Raw genomic sequence first — 19,782 nt, forward strand, 5'->3', positions numbered from 1 at the left:
CGTCCCTCTTCTTAATGCTGCCTCCCCAGCACACCATCGCGTAGAAGAGGGCACTTGCCACAACTGTCTGATAGAACATCTGCAGCATCTTATTGCAGATGTTGAAGGACGCCAGCCTTCTAAGGAAGTATAGCCGGCTCTGTCCTTTCTTGCACAGCGCATCAGTATTGGCAGTCCAGTCTAATTTATCATCCAGCTGCACTCCCAGATATTTATAGGTCTGCACCATCTGCACACAGTCACTTTTGATGATCACGGGGTCTATGAGGGGTCTGGGCCTCCTAAAATCCTCCTTGGTTTTGCTGGTGTTCAGGTGTAGGTGTAGGTGATATGGCTTTAGTAGAGTGGATTAGCAGAAAGAGTTACAGATTTTATCTTTGATTCCTAAAATTTAGCTGTTTATAAAAAAATTGGATAGAAATTGGATTTTTCAAATGTGTCTGACTATACTAAAATAGAAAGGAGTTTAACATTATTGTTTTTATGATACAATAAATAATTATTATACCAAAGGTTTTGAAAAAATGCAGTAATAGATTCAAATACAATGTTATTTAATTTAAAGATTAATGATAATATGCAAGTAAAAGAAACCAGTGATGTATCTGAACATATGTGCCAAATACACACCAGAATAGTTTTCACCTGTGATTTTCATGCACCATTACAGTTTGCACATTACATCTTCTTATATAATACGCTACCGTGGCTGTCCGTTTGTCTGTCCAAGGTTTTAAATCACCTGTTTGACATATTGACCTGAAATGTGGTACACATATACTATGTGATGTCTACTATTTGCTTTCGGGGTGATGATTGACCTCCAATGTCAAAGGTCAACCCAGGAAGGTCATGGTCAAAAAATCAAATAACCTGTAGCCTGAAATTTGGTACACATATACTAAGCTGAAACTCTGCACTGCAGCTTTATATTAAAAGCGAAGAGTTTTGGAATTATTCCTCTTTCTATTTTTATTTTATTTTATTGTAGAATCAACTCTTGGCAGCAGGCAGCAGGGCGGCTGTGCAGCGCATGCATACTGGCGCTGCTCTCATCCCTACCACCTTCGCCTTCACTTCCCCTATGTCTCCATATCTTAAGTCTTCAATCTGCCTTAAGAATGATTTAAGTGCCAGCTTAAGTAAAAAATTAAGGAAAATGTACTAAGTAATCGCAACACAAAAACTGACTTAATCAGTTTTAACGCAAAAAGATGCCGACGAAAGAAGAGAAGAAGCAGGCCGCTAGGGTGGAGAAAAGAAGAGCTGCTCAGGAAGCAGCAAGCGCAACAACCTCTGAGCAAAAGAATGCTAAACATACAGAGAAAGAGGATGACAACTATGAATGCTCAAGTCAAGTGTATTCACTGCATGTTATCGTGCAGTGTGCCATTACTGGTACAAATATAATAAGGTTAAGCCATTCCAGAGAAAAGGAGACAGCCACCGCAAAAGCCCAATCCCCACCCTTTGCTTCAGCTCCAACCTCAGCACAATTAGGAGAATCTGGTCTGTAGACCGCAGTGCTCTCGTTGGCACATACAAGTGAAGAAGTTCTGAGAGGTATCAACCTCTGAGCAAATGAATGTTAAACGTACAGAGAAGGAAAGTCAAGTGTATTCACTGCATATTATCGGCAGTGTGCTGTTACTGGTCTCAGATAATACTAATAAGTCCTCTTCTTTCTGACATACTAGCACACAGCTTTCCTTATTACTAGAAACAGACAGCACACTATACACAAATGTTATATTCTACTCTTTACTTTTTGGCACTGCCAGTAAGTGTTTGGGATGAAGATGAGAGCCTCACTAAAACAGCCTGTGATAACATTACACCAGGCCTTCAACAGGAATTTTAGGTAAATATTCTGATATACAGTAAGAACACATTAAAAGGTAGCAATGTAACAGTGTCCTGAGTTGTTGAACTTTAGTGTTTCTATGTGTATATAGGTATTTTTTACAAAGGTTTGTGTTTGTGTGCATGTTACCAAGTTCACAAATTTATTTGGAATGGATACTGTTGGGCCAACTGTTCCCTCAAAAATCAATCAGAGAATCTAAGCATTGCATTTAGTCATGTTTTATAGCTCTGGTGTCTGGGACTCCAAATAGAACTTTTATGTAATATTCATAAATTACCTCTGAAACATGTCAGAAGCAGCTCTCATAAAATTAGGAAAAGTCATGAAGTACCAAGCTGAAAAAATTAAATTAATTTTTTTCAGTAATTAGAGGGTTAAGATAGCCAGGACCCCTAATAGCAGATAAGAGCTGCAATAGAGGAAGAGTAATTAAAAAAAGACACACCACTTCAAGAGCAAGAGTGTACCAGTGCTTTAGTGCCTGATCTTCTAAAAAAAGAAAAAAAAATCATACTATACATTGTAGTAGAGCAGAAGAACTCACCACTCCTAGTGATGATAGGACCAGCAGTAATAACAGCATTTCCAGAGGCACCTTGGGGAGCAGTTGTTGTGCTCTCTAGAAGGTCTCTTCGTTTTCTTTTTCCACAAACCTGCAAACCAAACATATGTATATATTTCAGACTGGCAAAATTAGTAATGGGTGGTTTTGTGGTAGGGTATGTAACTCTTCTGAGTTATACGTCCACTCTTGGGTTCCAGTCCTGAAGCTTTACCCATCTTTGTAGAGTTTAAATGCTCTTCTCATGCCCACATGGGCTTACTTTAGGTTCTCCATTTACTTCCCATATCTCAATAAAGTTAATCTATGACTCAAAATTGTATCCACTGTTCCAGTTGGGGGGTTGTTCAAGACACGTTGAAGCCTGATTTAGCTGTATAGCACCTAAAGCATGGGTCAGCCCTGGATGAGGCACCACTCCATCACATGACACTTTTGCACCAAAGGCCAGTTCAGAGTCACCAGTCATTCTGTTTGTTGTTGAGATGTTGAAGAACTTGAGCCCAGAGAGGAAATCAACTTGATAGATCATGATCTGACTGCAAAAGAAGTGCCAACCACTGCCTGCCGTGCTATCATCTTTAAGAAAATGATAAAAGGTCACCACTCAGACTATAATTTAACTAGAGGTCATCAATTTGAATGTGGATTCTACAAAAGCTCTTGCATCATTCTGAAAAACCAAAAAGTACTTCAGAAAAGAATTATATTATGTACAACACACTGCCGTTTATGGTATTGCTTAATTTTAGACATGAGTGTTATGTTCTGATTTGAGATTCAGTGAACAACTGAGCAGCAAGTGCTATGGTATTTGGATAAGCCTTAACTGTTATCATTTAAACTATCACAGACAACAATTTAAAAGGTCCGTCATATCACACAGCAGCAGGCACTGCTGATTTTCTAAGCTCTTTGGGTTTGTTTATTTCCGTGACAAACTGATGAGCACTTTAAAATTCTTTGGAGAACACAGCAATGCAGGAACAAACATACGTGCAATTCGGAAGTGCACTCTTATTACATTTAATTAGGCATAATTTTTGGATGCAGTGGTTACATTGATTGTCCCTGTTTTAAGGGATAATTAAATGGCATCTTTTTTTTCTGCACAACGTCATTATCAATTTTAAGCCTGTTTAAACTGAGAATCTGAAGTAACATTATTTTGTATGGAATTATATTATAGCTGAGGCTGGGCAATATTATCACAAGGGGTAAATATAATTTCTCTTTTGCAGCCATAGCAGTAGCAACATTCTGAGTGCTGCTTACTACAGACCTTAGCAGAACACAACCTCGAGAGCTCCACGTAATTTAATTCTCCAACACCCTGTTTCTTTGTGCTTCCACTGTCATTCAATCACGCAGCACATGAAACACGAGACACAAAGGAGACCATCACCTCCTGAACTCTGGCAACGATTGCTTTTGTCAAAGACCAGGCATATTTCCTCAAAATTTCACAACTATGTATGTTAAATCTAGTAAATATACTTATTGTTAACATTGTGGTTGGTGTGCAGTAATTTAAACCAAAAATGGAAAAGCTGCGCACAAGAGAAAGGGTGAATCATTCTGCAGACAAACCAGAAGGGATGTGCCTAAGTTGATAAGTAAACGAATGAAATTAAAAATAAATTAATGTTGAAATTATTTTTTTAGTGTTAGCCATTCTTTATAAGTTAACATACAGTACACTGAAACTAATTATTAGTAACATGATGCCTACAAACATACATCTTGTCAGTGGCATTTTACATACAGTATAGGAGATACGTCCTTGGACAAAGCTAATGATTTATTGGATTTTACTACCCCATCTTGGCCAAAGGTCAAGGGTGTTAGATACAGATATGACCACATGAATTTCATACAGAGAGCAACTGTTTGACATAAGATTATGGAGCTCATTTTCCAAAATGGGTGCCTTGAAGCAGAGCTGCTACTGCTCCAGTTTGCTAACAACCTAAAGGAAGTGGTTTCCACATCTAATGAAAATACCTGCTGGTCAGGTATAAAGGATGGATTTTATCTCTCAGATGGCCTGGGAAAAAATGGGAAAGTCACTAGGAAGAGCTGGAGACATTTACAAGGGATAGACTCTGCTTGGGATTTTGTCATAGACACCTTCACGACTCCAGCATAGGAAATAAGATGAAACAAGTTCATAGTATATTGTACATTTGCAGTCAAAATGTTAACACTTCTTGCATTAGCCTATTATAATCAAATACAATTTCTTGTAACTAATAGACACAATTCACACAATTACTAGTATAGCTTCTCTCACAATTGCACACGTTTTCCATAATGGCTTTTTCAAAAGAGAAAAATATATTGAATTCTGCAAATAAGTCACATTCTTTTGTTCTTTATCTATAAGCAAGCTTCTTCATCTTTTCTTTAACTATTGAAACACATGTGCGATTGGGAGGCAGCTACAGGGGCTGAATAATAGCAGTCCTACACCAGACCAGGGGGTGGCAAGCTGCACTAACTCACTCTCTCTCTCTCAATCCTCTGCAGACCATCCACGGGAAATCTCGCACCATTAAAGACGTCACTTCCAGTCCCAAAGACATCACTTCTGGGTCTCACGTGATCAATGATGTCACTTCTGGTCCCGAAGACATCACTTCTGGGTCTCACGTGATCGATGATGTCACTTCTGGTCCCGATGATGTCACTTCCTGTACTGGCCTTTAAAGTCGCCATCTTGCCTCCATTCCATCAGTTCTGTTCTGGACTCTAACCTATGATCATCTCACAACAATACCCATTTTGCAGCAAAGGCATATTATATGGATGGCTCCCCAAACCTTTTTGATGTCTCTTGGTCGTTTTTGTGATACTATCCATACCGAATTTGCAGCTAAACCTCTACAGCCAAGAAAGACTGTTTTGGCTTCTTTTCACAGATGGACAATATGTCACTGCCATCATAAACTTCTGAAAACCTAGCAAGATATTTATCAACATGTACATCCATCCATCCATTTTCCAAACCGCTGAACCCGAACACAGGGGTCTGCTGGAGCCAATCCCAGCCAACACAGGGCACAAGGCAGGAACCAATCCCGGGCAGGGTGCCAACCCACCGCAGGACACACACAAACACACACACCAAGCCCAATTTAGAATCGCCAATCCACCTAACCTGCATGTTTTTGGACTGTGGGAGGAAACCAGAGCGCCCGGAGGAAACCCACGCAGACACGGGGAGAACATGCAAACTCCACGCAGGGAGGACCCGGGAAGCGAACCCAGGTCCCCAGGTCACCCAACTGCGAGGCAGCAGCGCTACCCACTGCGCCACCGTGCCGCCCTCAACATGTACATCAAACTATTAATGCTTTTCATGAAGCTGCTAACTTTAAATGGCAGTTAGTTTATCTAAATTGATGCATTTTGCATATCTACATTGTTTGTAAGAATATTAGACAAACATTCTTCAACTGAAATCAATCAATATCCAATTCAAAGTTTTGGTGGGCCTGAGCCTTTCCTGGCAGTACAGAGTTCAAAGAATAAACCAGCCTTGGACAGGATGTCCCTTTATTTCTAGTCTCAATCACACACATACTCCCAAAGAGCCTGCTTGGCATCACCAATGTATACAACACACACACATCTTTAGCGGTATGGAAGGAAAACAAGAGGACATGTAAGGCACCCCACACTGACCCAGAGAGAAGGTGCAAACTCCACAAGAACGATGACGAGACACAAGTTTGGAACCCAGGGTTCTGGATCTGTGAGGCAACAGCATTTATTACAGCACCACCATAGCTTAGATTAGATTAATTTCGATCACTGGTAATGATTAAGACTTACATTCTGAAAGTTTTTTTTTCTGATGGAATGGATAATACAGTTATTATGATAATAACATTGTGATGGACGACCGGCTATGGACTCCGGTCGCCACCCCCAGGCCGCTAGGAGGAGCCCTCCGGACAGCATGATGGTGCCCCGAATGCCAGCAGGGCCTCATGGACTTTGTAGTTTATATACACAGCCCTGCTGGATACCTTGGGGACCACCGGGAGTTGCTGTAGGGGGGCTAGTTGGCTCTTGTGTGCCCTATAACCCGGGAGTGCGTCAGCATCACGTGTCCGGAAGGAACGACGTGCTCCCGGGATAAAGAAGAGGACGGTTTGCCCTGACCCGGAAGGAAAACGGACTTGTAGGTTTGGCCAGGAACCACTTCCGGGTCAGGGGCTATAAAAGGACTATGGGAAGCCCAGAACACGGAGCTGAGCTGGGAGGTAGGGTGGCAAAGTGTCTGGGCGAGGAGGTATTGGTTTGTTGAGAGAGAATTATTGTTATATGAGTGTGGAGTGGAGGGTGCTTGGTGCACTGTGTGACAACAAAATAAATAGTTATTATACTTTCACCTGGTTATCAGAGTGGTACCTGAGGGTTCAAGAGGTGGACAAAGGGCTTATTTGCTACAACATGTAGGAACAGAGAAATGCATAAAATACTAATGACCTACTTGTAAAAAGTGGTGATCATTTTAATCCCCCAACTAAATAATTGTGCAGAAGCGAGTCAGACAAGCAAACTAAAGAACAATACAGGTTCGACAGAGAGTGTGATGATTTTCTTTTAGTGTGTCTTTGTGTGGAAAATATGCAGTAAAAACATTTCTAAAAATACACTGCACTTCTCTGTAGTGATATCAGAAAACCTCTTTTTCATTGAGTTTCATTGTGAAATCACATGCAAAACAAATTTTATTGTAAGTTTTACAATGCCAAATGCAAAGTGAAAGTTGCCTGTTTCGCTCATCACCATATACAACACTTGCTTCCTTAGAAAGGGAAATAGTATTATTAAAAACCTCAGACGGCCTGCCAAGTCATTTTACTTACTCCTTCCTTTTAGTAAATGGTACAGGGCTATTGGCACTCTCATCAGATTCTATGCACAGATTGCATGGTTGCTGGACACTAAATCATAAGAAAAAAAACTGAAACATATTTGTATTTATTATATACATGTGGATATTTATACCGTGTTTATATATAAACAAATATCTGCAAATATACTGTATATATACAATGTATATGATGCATGCTATGTATATTTGTGTGTGTGTGTCTTTTATTGGTAACGTATTACTGTTAACTGTTCTGAGGAGACGTGCAAGTAAGAATTTCACTGTACTAGGCACACTGGCAACACAAATGATTTGTGTTGACTTTGGATAACTTTATAGCAAATTAAATTTTGATTTCTAATTCCACATACATATTATTCATAATTATTTTTCTGCATATTTTTTTGTATATGAAACAAAATAAAGAACAAGATAGAAAAAAAAATGTTTCAGGCTGTACTTGAATCATGATGCTACTTACTGGCCCACCGACATGCTACCTATTCTTCCTCCAATATAGACTAGAACTAAGAAAGCCATTTCCAACTATTAAATACCAAACATCACTGTAATTTTCTCATATTTTTTTCAGTATTAACCTGACATTTTGGTGATGCTGGATTTTTATAGGCCACAGGGCCATGAGATTGATCCATCAGTGAAAAACATTTTTCATCAGGGTATCTTGCCAGTTTGTGAGCGAGTCAATCTGGGACATGCATGTTTACAGTCTTTAGAATATGCATTAATTCAAACCTTTCTGTCATGATGCTTAAATGGGCACCAATCACACATCCAGTTATTATTACTATTTTTGAAAATGATAATACTGTGGCAGTGGTTGACAATTTTGTTGTGATTAGTGTTTTTACAATAAGACATACCAGTCATTTAACTGGATATTAGACAGTGTAACTTGATCCATCCATCCATCCATCCATTTTCCAACCCACTGAATCCGAACACAGGGTCACGGGGGTCTGCTGGAGCCAATCCCAGCCAACACAGGGCACAAGGCAGGAACCAATCCAGGGCAGGGTGCCAACCCACCGCAGTGTAACTTGATTCTTATGTAATTTATGTATTTCTAGTACTTCTTTAGACTATATCATAGATCATCTCCATATATATAAAATCCAATGTCTGTCTCTCTGTCTGCTTTTCACGAGAGAACTACTTAACAGATTTAGATCGGGTTTTTTTCTATAATTTGCTTGAACATTCCAGTTGACTTTGCGACCTCTCTCATTGCGCTAAGTATCATAATTTGCTTGCAGTACAGAATAATTTGTGGAAACCAAGAGAGATGCAATGGGCCAAAGGGAGGGGGGCGGGGCCCTCCTCACTCACACGGGAGGGGGGCAGGGCCCTCCTCACTCACACGGGAGGGGGGCAGGGCCCTCCTCACTCACACGCCAGCCTTGGGGTGTATCTTACATCTGCTTAGCTAGTGAACAAGAGAACTACTTAATGGATTTAGATCAGGTTTTTTCTAGAATTTGCTTGGAACATTCCGGTTGATTTTGCAACTTCTCTCATCACGCTAAGAATCGTAGTTTGCTTGCAGGAGTAATATATTTGCTCTAATCCGAGACAGAGGCTGCAGGCTGAGGGAAGGGGGAAGCGTGATGTCAGGAGTGGGGAATCAGTCTACCTCGGTGTTTTGGAACATAACTTGCCTCCGCTTAGCTAGCGATACCTTTTTGTTTGTTGATTTTTAAAGTTTGCCTTGTTTCACTACTACGCAGGTGGAGCCACAGGGAACAGCTAGTCTAGAATAAACAAAAAAACATACTGAGTCTACAATTCAGTTCCACTTCAAAGATGTTGAACTGTTGCACAATTCATCCCCTATTCACTCTCCTTTTGTTTAATGGATTTGGTCTATGAAGAGTATGAACATTGCTGTTCATAACAGATAGATAGATAGATAGATAGATAGATAGATAGATAGATAGATAGATAGATAGATAGATAGATAGATAGATAGATAGATAGATAGATAGATAGATAGATAGATAGATAGATAGTAGTACTTATCCACATGCTGTGAGATGAATTAAAACATCATGACCTTTGAGTCTTCTATATTAATTGTATGCATATTGAAGTGTTTTTGTTGAACTGGTTCTTTGTTAGATATTAAGAATGATGATTACTAGTGTTTTTATGTAGTGCATTTGTGTTGATGTTTGGTTTATATGTCCATCCATCCATTTTCCAACCTGCTGAATCCGAACACAGGGTCACGGGGGTCTGCTGGAGCCAATCCCAGCCAACACAGGGCACAAGGCAGGAAACAATCCTGGGCAGGGTGCCAACCCACCGCAGGACACACACAAACACACCCACACACCAAGCACACACTAGGGACAATTTAGAATCGCCAATCCACCTAACCTGCATGTCTTTGGACTGTGGGAGGAAACCCACACAGACACGGGGAGAACATGCAAACTCCACGCAGGGAGGACCCGGGAAGCGAACCCGGGTCTCCTAACTGCGAGGCAGCAGCGCTACCACTACACCACCATGCCGCCCCTTGGTTTATATGTAAATCACAAAATTAAATTCAAATCTTTTACAATTTAATGGCAATAAAGTAAGTAAAACAGCATAATTCCTAGACATTTTGTTTTTGTTTGCCTATCTTACACAAAGTTCTCTTTACATGAAATTGTGTTGTTGTTGTTGTTGTTGTGTATATTACACTATTTAAAGTCAAGTTCATCTTGACTTGTCCCTGCCTTGTTATTGCCTTTTAATTGTTTGTCAGATGTACAGCCCTTTAGGGGCGATCATGACAGGAGCAGACATGCAGACCCAATCATTTGTCTAACTGGCCATGTTGATTCCCTCCCCAAACTGGTGAAGTACTTCCTCTGAATGTAGTTTTTTTTTTTGCTATAGATTGTAATTAAATACTTGCAGGCAGATTAAATTGGGGCTATAACTCCTTGTAAAAACTGTAATATATACAATGTTGCAATGAGAAATGAAGTAATAACTTTTTGGTTGTTTTCTTTTTTTTTTTTAACCGCATAAGCCATTGATATATTTTACAAAAATCAGAAATCAGTTTCCCAGCACAGCTCTTTCAATTAGACTCTTTCCATTAAAAAGAAAATGACAAAGATAAAAATAAAATTTCACATCTGGAAGAAAACACATGATAAAATGTAACTTATTTTGTGAAAATGGCAGCACAGAGTGTGATTAAGTTGGCAAGGACACTACCAAGATAACAATGAGAGTTACAGTAAAATATTAGAGGAGTAAACCCCACCTTAACAAAATGACAGCCATCCCCCACACACCATATTTGACTACATAGGGGCTGGTATGGACAACAGATGCTGCCTTGGTAGAATATTTCCTGATAGGGGATTAAGTAACAGGTTATAGCACCATGATAGGAATTAACATTAGACGGCAGGGGTGAAAGAACTTCAATAAGACTATTTTAAGGCCGGAGTGATGACTTAGCTTTGCCAAAACCTGACACTAAGGTGGCAGAGGACTATCCCATTTCTATTACTCCAGTAACAAGTTTGTGACACATTGTCCACACACCCAACTGGACTGAAGCCTATGATGTCCCAAGGATCTGCTCAGCCCCTGATCTAAATGAGCAATTCCAATATCCCTTGATGCTGATGTCACTCTTCTGTAGTGAAGTTTGGTGAGTATGTCATATACCTAACCACAAAAGACTCACTTCTTAAACAGCTTGCAGATTCTGATATATTTCAATAAGGAGGTTTTGATGTCAGGTTTATGTAAATATGATAAGAAATGACTGAAATAGATTGTACAGAATATCCTCTTGGAATCACATTCAATAGTTTAGTAACAATATATAATGTGCTGTTTGTATACTTCCCACAGGCAGTTTATATTTTTACCCAAAATATCAGGTTAGGTCAGGTTGGGGAGCATGTACTGGTACAGCGCATTGCTCCACCCACCACATGATGAAACAGCTCTGGATCCTGGTTGGCAAACCCCCAGGCAGACACGCGGTCCAGTCCCACCCTCTGGAAATGACCCTCTATCTGCCACAGCCAGGTGTTATGTGGGCATCCCCTTGGCCTGGACCAGCCTCTCGGGTCCTCAACAATGAGGATCCTGCAAGCTGGATCACCCTCAGGAAATCATGCCACATGGCTGTAGTGCCATAACTGACAGTCCCTCAAAATGCAGGTAATGTGACTCATTTGGGACTCCATGAACAACTGCTCATTCGACACAAAGTCAAACCAACTGTACCCAAGGAGTCCAGTCTTCGTCTAAGGTCACTGGTTAGCGTCCATGTCTTGTTATATGGTTGCACCAGGACTCTAAAGACTTCAAATTTAATCTTATTGCAAAGATATCGGAAGCACCATACACCCCTTTCCAGCAACCTCATGACCCCACCTTGTTCTCCCAATCCATGTTCTGACTTATAGGAAGAGTCACCAGAGACATGAATGTCGTCCACCGAGGTAAGTAAACCTCTTGACAAGGTTGACACTCTCTCCGCAGACAGATACAACGCTGATGTCTGTGCCCAAAAGGTCATTAAAGGCCTGGATCTTGATTTTTATCGCAAGCCCAGACACTCAGACTTCTCGCTCAGTCTCTCAAGAGCCCCTATCAGAGCCTCCATTGACTCTGAAAAAATCACAGCATCATCAAAAAAGTCAAGATTAGTGAATCTTTCTTCGCCAACAGATATTCCACAGCCGCTGGACCCTAACAATAATGCTTACCCAATATATACAATATATATTTGTATCCAAATTCAGACAACACTAAATACTAAGGGGGTGCAATTGCAGTACTTCAGTGCCATATTCACTTGTAGGTTCATTTGTAAGATATGCTTCTTCATCAGCAAACAGGTGAAAATGTAACTGAAAAAATTGTTCCCCTTTAGCTTTCAGTGTTGTTTGCACCAGTGTCTACACTGCTCATTGCTTATTAAATTTTGGATACTATTACAGTGCAAATTCTACATAAAAGAGTACTTAAAAATGTCAAAAAAACATACATATGTTAAGCTAAGGCAAACATACAAATATGTAGGAACTTCTTAGAAAAATTGCTAGGCCACATAAATAAATGGTAACATCAATTATAAGTAACAAGGGGGCTTCGCCCCCTGCTTGCTTCGCTCGCCTACCCCCGGCGTTTTGAACCCATGCCCGCTGGGCAGCCGTAGTTTCAGACGCGCGTTGTAGGAGCTTGCGTTGTTTTGAATCCATGCTTGCCCTGCTTCTGCGGTTTGAGACGCGCGTTGTAGGCGTATATCCGTCAGTCGAACTCGTTCGGTTTGAACCCGTGCCTGCTTTGCCTCTGCAGTTTCAGACGGTGGGTCGCGTTCGGCGTTTTGTACGATCTCAAGCAGCACATTATTCCTAACTTCACTCCGCAGTAGTGCCACGCACAATATGGCGGTGACGCCTGCGCCTTCACTACGCAGTAGTGCCACTCACAATATGGCGGCAACGCCTGCGCCTTCTGTATTATGTCTGGTGTTACCATGCTGTGTAGGCGCCTTTGCCTTTCGTACTTTCCCGCGCCTTCCGACGCGCGATGTAGGCGCCTGCACCTTCCGGGTCTGCCTCCGCTGTGTGGTGTGGACGTTTAACTGTCATTTTTTCTGCTTTTATATTCTGTATCTCGCTGTGCATGTGTTTCGTGCCTAGGTTTTTTTGAAGCTGTTGCATTCCAGTTTTCATCATCTGTAACCTGCTCTCCATGTGTTTGGCCCCGTTCTTTAACCTCTTTATGACGTTTTACTTTGTTTCCTACTCTGTCTTTTATTTCTGACCTCGCTTTATCCTGCTTGCGGCATGTCAGACGGTTCGTAATCTCTCCCGTTTCACTCTGGGGAGGGGGGCTTTGTGTGGCGCCTGCGCACTATGTCTCCTGCGTCCATGGGCAGGTCCCTGCGTCCATATCCGGTTTACCATTCTCGGTTAGTAATATGGATAATGATGCACTTGAATTAAGTTTAACTATACAAGAAAAGCACCTGGTCAAACTCTTTTCGACTTGGGCATATACACAGCTACCTAACAGTTATGGAAATTCTCTTGTAACGTTCTGTGCCCCTGGTTACACTTGTACCACGTCTCCTATTAAAATAGTAGCATTGCTTGTTCACCACCTGTCTAGGCTATTGTGCATTAACCACACAATGAGGATCTAATGTGTGTTTTATTCAACTACAGAAGTCTGAATTGCTAAGTGCCATATTTAAAGGAGGTTACAAATGTGCCCTTTTGTCATGGAAAACACTACTACGTAAAAGAAGGTGACAAGTTTCAGGAGAAAGTATTGGACTATAGTTAACAAAATGGAGTGTAAACATTTAAAGAAAGATACTATTATGCCTTGGTCAGTCCAATGATTTTTTTTATTATTATTATCTCTTCTAGTACTAGTTTTTTTACAATGAGTATAAAGTATTACATATATTAGTAGATCCCTGTAAAGCATTGTTCTTATTCCCTGATTCAGATCTTAACTACTGGTAGACATTGTAGTAAATGTGTCTGCAGGGTAATAAAATATGGCATGGTCCAGTAGCTGATTAATTTATGTAATGAAGTTGAACATGCACACCTTAGAAATATGGATATAAACCAGCATACCTGGAGAATCTGTGAGAAAACTCCCATGAACCTAAAGGGAGCCTGCTTCTCTGGATAGATCATAAATGCACTGATAATCAGCTGAGTCCTTGAAATGGTTTTAAAGTGATTTTAAAGGCATTTGGATATATTAGACAGATAAAATATGAAACACCTCCACTAAAGTTTTGTTTTATGGTATGCAGGAGTATAAATACATGTCTGTTGTGCCTACTAATAAAATATTCATCCATCTAAATTTCTTAACCTGAATAGTTCACTTCAGAGTTGCTCATACCAATTAAACTTACAGCATGAGTAGCCATAGTAGATGAGTAAAATGTCGAAGATGTTGCACAAAAAGGGGCAGCTTGACAACATCTAATCTAATAAGCTTTGAGCAAAATTGAGGTCAAGAACATTCATTGTTCAAAGCAATAGATCTGTGCTACCTGCACGCTAAACTGTTTCAAAATGTCAAAACTGATATGAGAATACATAAAGTGTACATTCTGCGAAGCTCAGACAAATTTGGTTGTGTGTAGATACATGGTGATTATTGTGCAAGCCTCATTACAATCAGTCCTTAAAGTGGCCTGGTCCTCACCAGTATGCAGTACCGACAACTTTTCCAGTTTCAACATAGAGTTATTGCCACTTTTTCTTAGCATACCAGTGAGTACCAGCACCCATTTTTAATTTTCACAAGGGAGAATTCTCCACTGTCATTGTATAACAATGACACAATGATCTACGTTTCACTGTACTGGCTCCTTTACCAAGTATAACAATGAGTACCCCTTCAGGAATCTTCATGGGGGTCCTCAGGCACTTTGAGCAAACTGTCATTGTATCACAACAATTGACTTTTCACCATACGAGCACCTTTTCTTAGCGGTGAGAACCAGCACCAGCAATTTGTGCAACCTTCAGCATCGGAACTGCAGTGCTTATCAACTTGAAATCTTCCACTGTTCCACACCTCTGCTTCTCCAATAACTGTCCATTGATATATGAGGGTAGCAGAATTGGTAAAGTATGAAGTAAGATTTGGATTAATGATTAGAAACGTGTACTTCCAATTCTTTACTCTAGTTACACAATATGTATTCTCAATCAGTGGGTACATTTCATAAAGTTACAAGGTAATTACTATGTTTATGTCCTGTGATGACCTAAAACAAAGTGTAACTGACATGTCTACATCCAAAACCTGTTAACGTTACATACGTACAGTATGTGCTCTGTATTTTTAGATTTTCCTTTAATGTGCCCTTAATTATGGTAATTTCACTTTTACACAAATTTATGTGGTCATGTAAAATATCACATATTTCAAGATAAACTGCATTCAGAGAGATTTGTTATGACCTTACCGGCATGAGTAGAGGGCAGTCATCTGATTTGCAAAGCTTGGTCACACAGTGGAGAAATACTGTCGACATTTTCTGGTTTTTGTGCTTCACAAACCGGAAAACTTCAAAGGAAAATCTGCCCATTTGACTCTTTCCATTTTCTATGACTGTTGTTTGAGGGTCTTTGTCACAGCTGTTTAACATACAGAAAGAAAAAGTATTGCAAGGTCACTTCTATAAATGGAAAGCCATGTTTAATAAATTACAGTTTTCTGGAAGCTGAAGAAAACTACTATACTGTACATGCCATTATTGATTTTTTTTGTAATGGATGTATATTGCCTTGTTTTGTCACTGAAAACAGTAATTAACTTTGATAGGGCTTTTAAAATCTCTTATAAATCTTTTGTATGAAGCAGGAAGTTGCATATGCAAAAGAAAACCAATCCAAAGGAAAAAAAACTATATAATCAGTGCAAAACTCAATATGTCTGTGGAGTAAATTAATGACAGCCTGCCTTATGCTAAGAATTTCAATTCTAAGCAAAAAAGTCTTGCATTTGATTGAGTAAACTCTACAGTCTTCAGAGGGCTCTGTAGATTCAGTTTGCTGTATTCCTCATCACATGAAAAAGATCCACAGTGCTGGTTAAACAGTCCCCCAAAATGGTGTTATCATAAGATGCTCCCATTAAATAGTGCAATCGTATATAATGATCAATTTGATATTGTTAATGTTGAATAACAAATTAAAATGTAATGATTGCTTTATTCTTATATTTCCATTAACATCATTCACAGTAAGGATTAAAATGCCTCAAAATATAATACCAATAATTCATTCAACTGTTTCATAAATAAATATATTCCAGTTTGGAGTAGTATACCAGCAGTATCATCCATTGAAGAAGGAACACTGGTTAGGGTGCCAGACCTTCACAAGGTCAAATTAAATCAATTCTCACTCAGGCATAATTTCCCAATTTAAATATGTCAGTTAACCTTGCATACTTTGAGACGTGGAAGAAAAAAAATCAGACTACCTGCAGAAAAGTCAACACAGAAAAGAGAAGAATGAACAAACTACACACAGACAATAATCAAGCCAGATCCAAACCAAGTCTCCACGAGCTGTGGGGCAGCAGAAGTAATCATAGCGACACAGTGCCACCCAAATGAACTACTCCTCACTCAATGAAAGGTTACATTATCAGATAGAATAGCATGGTAAGTGGAGTTCAAAGGACCTCCACCCAAATAACTAATAGTCTAAAAAAAATGTTCATGGTATAGACCATAATACTGAATAAGTGTCTCTAATGCCAGGATTTTTTTTTTCATGTCATGCAGAAAAATTAAAACCTAGATTTTTAATTTAAGAGTATCTGCAGTATGTCTGCCAGTGCAGGTATATGAAGAGGCCATCAAGGGGTGGTAATCCACATCTGTTTGGAGTGTTACCTTGAAAAGCAACTCTCTAAAAGAATGCCCAAGAGTGAAAAGCAGATACATACAGTAAGTAGTATGCCACATGGGATGCAGCTGCCTGGTATAGAGGGCATGCAGTGCAGATGAGCCCCTATCCGTACAAACAGAAAAGTTTCAAGTGATTTTCTCCCTAGTGGTCTAGTGGTTCTGTTCTATAGCTTAATAGGATATTCTGGACCTGAAAGGTAGCAGTGCATGGGATTGAAGAGCTTTTTCTTTGCTGGGGGTATTTAAGTTTAAAGCTGATAGGTAAGTTTGGTCAAAAAAAATCACTAGAATGAGAAAAGAAATTTCAGAGGAGAGACTGGGAGTAGGAGAGAGAGAAGAAACACAGGCACTAAAGAGGAGACTTATTTTATGTTGTTTTAAGAAAGGGGGAAAGCAGCAAAGCTGTCCTACCCAATAGGAAGCATTCATGAAGCTTGTATTCAGCATTAAAAACTACAAATTATTTCCAGGCTTTTGCATAATTTTAGTCAAACAGAATATGCAGCAAGGTAGTTCTCTCTTAAATCTAAAAAAATTACTGTAGGATAACACACAGTACATAACAGACAGGGAATTATTAGCCTGCAGCAGCACAACAGCAGTTAATTAAAGAAAATGTAAGCGTTTACTTCATTTGTATGCCTGTCTGGTGCTACTCTGAATAGACTGTGCTGGACAACATGGGAAAAATGATTGTGAAATCCTATGTATCTCGACAGAAATAACATTTATTATAATAATACTCATAATCTATTGGCTTAATAATAATACTGTATATTTAAGAAAGTGGCTTAATTAAAATACATTTCTAACTGTTGGAAGAAACATAAAAATGAAGGCAGATTTCGCACTCTACACCAACATTTATAAAGTACATTAAGGCAACATTACACAAAATTCCCATCAAAAATAATACATAGTTTCATCCCAAGTCAATTTAATGTTTGCAGACCACTTGTTAACTTGTTATACAATAAATTAAAGATACAATTTCAAGTGACGTATTATACAAAATTACCACAATTAACATTTACATTTAAAAATGCAACAATATTAAGAACATTATCAAGAAAAGCTCTGAAAAATATTTTTTGATCACCTCCCAATCAGTCTGAGAAATTACAAATTTGGAAGTCCAAACTTAAGGGACCAGCAAGTATTTATTAATTTTTATATACAGTACAATCCCTCCTAACTGGCCTTGCATTAACCGGCCGACGGATTAACTGGCCTGTTAAAATAAAATAATTTTTTTTTTTTAATCCTGAGTTCTTCTTTATATTATATGTATGCACTTCTTTCTTTCCTGGAAGGTGAGAAGGTTCCTACGCTCAGAGTGATTTCCGTTTACATAGTGCATTCCTTTATGAATTTTCCACAAATCAATTTGGCTAGCTTGCGACGTGTACAGCCAAGCCCTTTTATTCGTTCTAGGAGTAGGGTGGAGTGCCAAATCGTTGTTGAACGCACCCAGGCTACATTTAAGTTATTAAGGCAAGTACAAGCGGAGGGGGTAATAAAACAATGATTTGGAGTTAAAAAGAGTACGTCGGAGTACGTGGAACGAATAAATGAACGTGACTTTTGTGTGACTGAAGCGAACATTCTCGGAATTTAAAGTGGAGAAGGGGGGCAGAGTATTTTCTGATTTTTTACCGAACTGTTTCCCTTTACGATGAGTACAAAACGTAAACGAATTGCAGTTTCAATGGATACATGTCTTAAGGAGCTAAAGCGGTTGGTTAACGGTGATTCCGTGGTGAAAATTTGTGCCAAACTTGGTGTTGGGAAAAGCACGGTAAACAACTGGCGAAGAGACAGGAGTTCCATCGAGTATTTCTGTTCAAAAATGGAGTCTGATAAAAATCTGTATTTTCTTCTGTTTCCTCCCTTATTACTGTATTTATTTTTACATACATGTTTCATTTTTCTTATTTTTACATGCATATGTATAAATACGTGTTAAAAGCGTGCTACTACATTTTTTATTCATAACACATACCTTAGAAATATTTTTCTACATGAAAATAGGTATGCATCGAATTAACCGGCCAAAACAGCAACTGGCCATGGGTCCAGTCCCGAGGTGGCCGGTTAAGAGGGATTGTACTGTATTTTATATTTGCAAACCAGAGCCTTGCAATGGCATTCTTCTCAATTAAACATATAATAATAACAACAGATGCAACCATGTACCTAGAAAAAATTACAATGTAAACAAAAAAAATCTGTCTATTATAATAAAAAATCTTGGGAAGAGAGATGAGATATGATTTTCACAGAGAGACACTTTCACGTCCCGCAAGACGAGACATTGTGCCAAGAGATTTAACCATGCCCTGGGCCAGAAATAAAAGACAAAAGAGTAAATGACAAAGTAGAAAGTCATAAAGAATTCAAAAACATTGGCGCTATACACATGCAGAGCAGGTTAAAGAAAATGGAAGTATGAAAATGTGAAAGTCTTAAAAAAAAGGATAGTAAAGATCGCATTAGCGCACACAAACGGAAATTATTACTTGGTGAAATAACGGAACAACGAAAAGAGATCGAATGTAATGTTTGGATTTAAACTTTAAGTCGGATACTTGTAGATTGTCTAATTCAGCATTTCCCAACCTTGGTCCTGGGGACCCCCTGTGACTGCAGGTTTTTGTTTCAACCAGATTCCTAATCAGTGACAACACCTGATAACACTGATCTCATTTAATTAACTGGTATTATTTTTCTTTTATTCTACATTCAGAAAAGCACAGCAGCATGATTTTCACATTTATAAGACATTTAGAAATATTTCTGCTTTTGCTATAGATTTAAATGCTTAACTCTCATTTGATTTCATTGATTTCATTCTATTTTGCCCTTGCTCTGTGCAGTTTTTCCCCTTGGTTGTATCTTATTAATGACAATTAAAAACGAGCAGAGCAGACACCCAGGCAAACAACACTGAATAATCAAAGGCTGCAACTACTTTAGCATCAGACCCACTACTTAGTAAATAATGGATTAAT

The 19,782-nt window shown here is 39.2% G+C and overlaps 1 protein-coding gene across 1 annotated transcript in view; it reads right to left on the reverse strand.

Annotated features, from left to right (window-relative positions):
- The window catches only part of zpld1a (zona pellucida-like domain containing 1a), a 74,255-nt gene that overhangs the window by 24,390 nt on the left and 30,083 nt on the right, over nt 1-19,782 (reverse strand). The window contains exons 7-8 of the mRNA XM_028801313.2: nt 15,317-15,488; nt 2,412-2,520 (exon numbers count right to left, since the gene is read on the reverse strand). Of these exons, the coding sequence (XP_028657146.1) occupies nt 2,412-2,520; nt 15,317-15,488 (281 nt within the window). The remainder of the gene's footprint in view (nt 1-2,411; nt 2,521-15,316; nt 15,489-19,782) is intronic.

The sequence above is a fragment of the Erpetoichthys calabaricus genome, chromosome 4 (genome assembly GCF_900747795.2).
Source record: "Erpetoichthys calabaricus chromosome 4, fErpCal1.3, whole genome shotgun sequence".
NCBI classification, from domain to species: domain Eukaryota; kingdom Metazoa; phylum Chordata; class Cladistia; order Polypteriformes; family Polypteridae; genus Erpetoichthys; species Erpetoichthys calabaricus.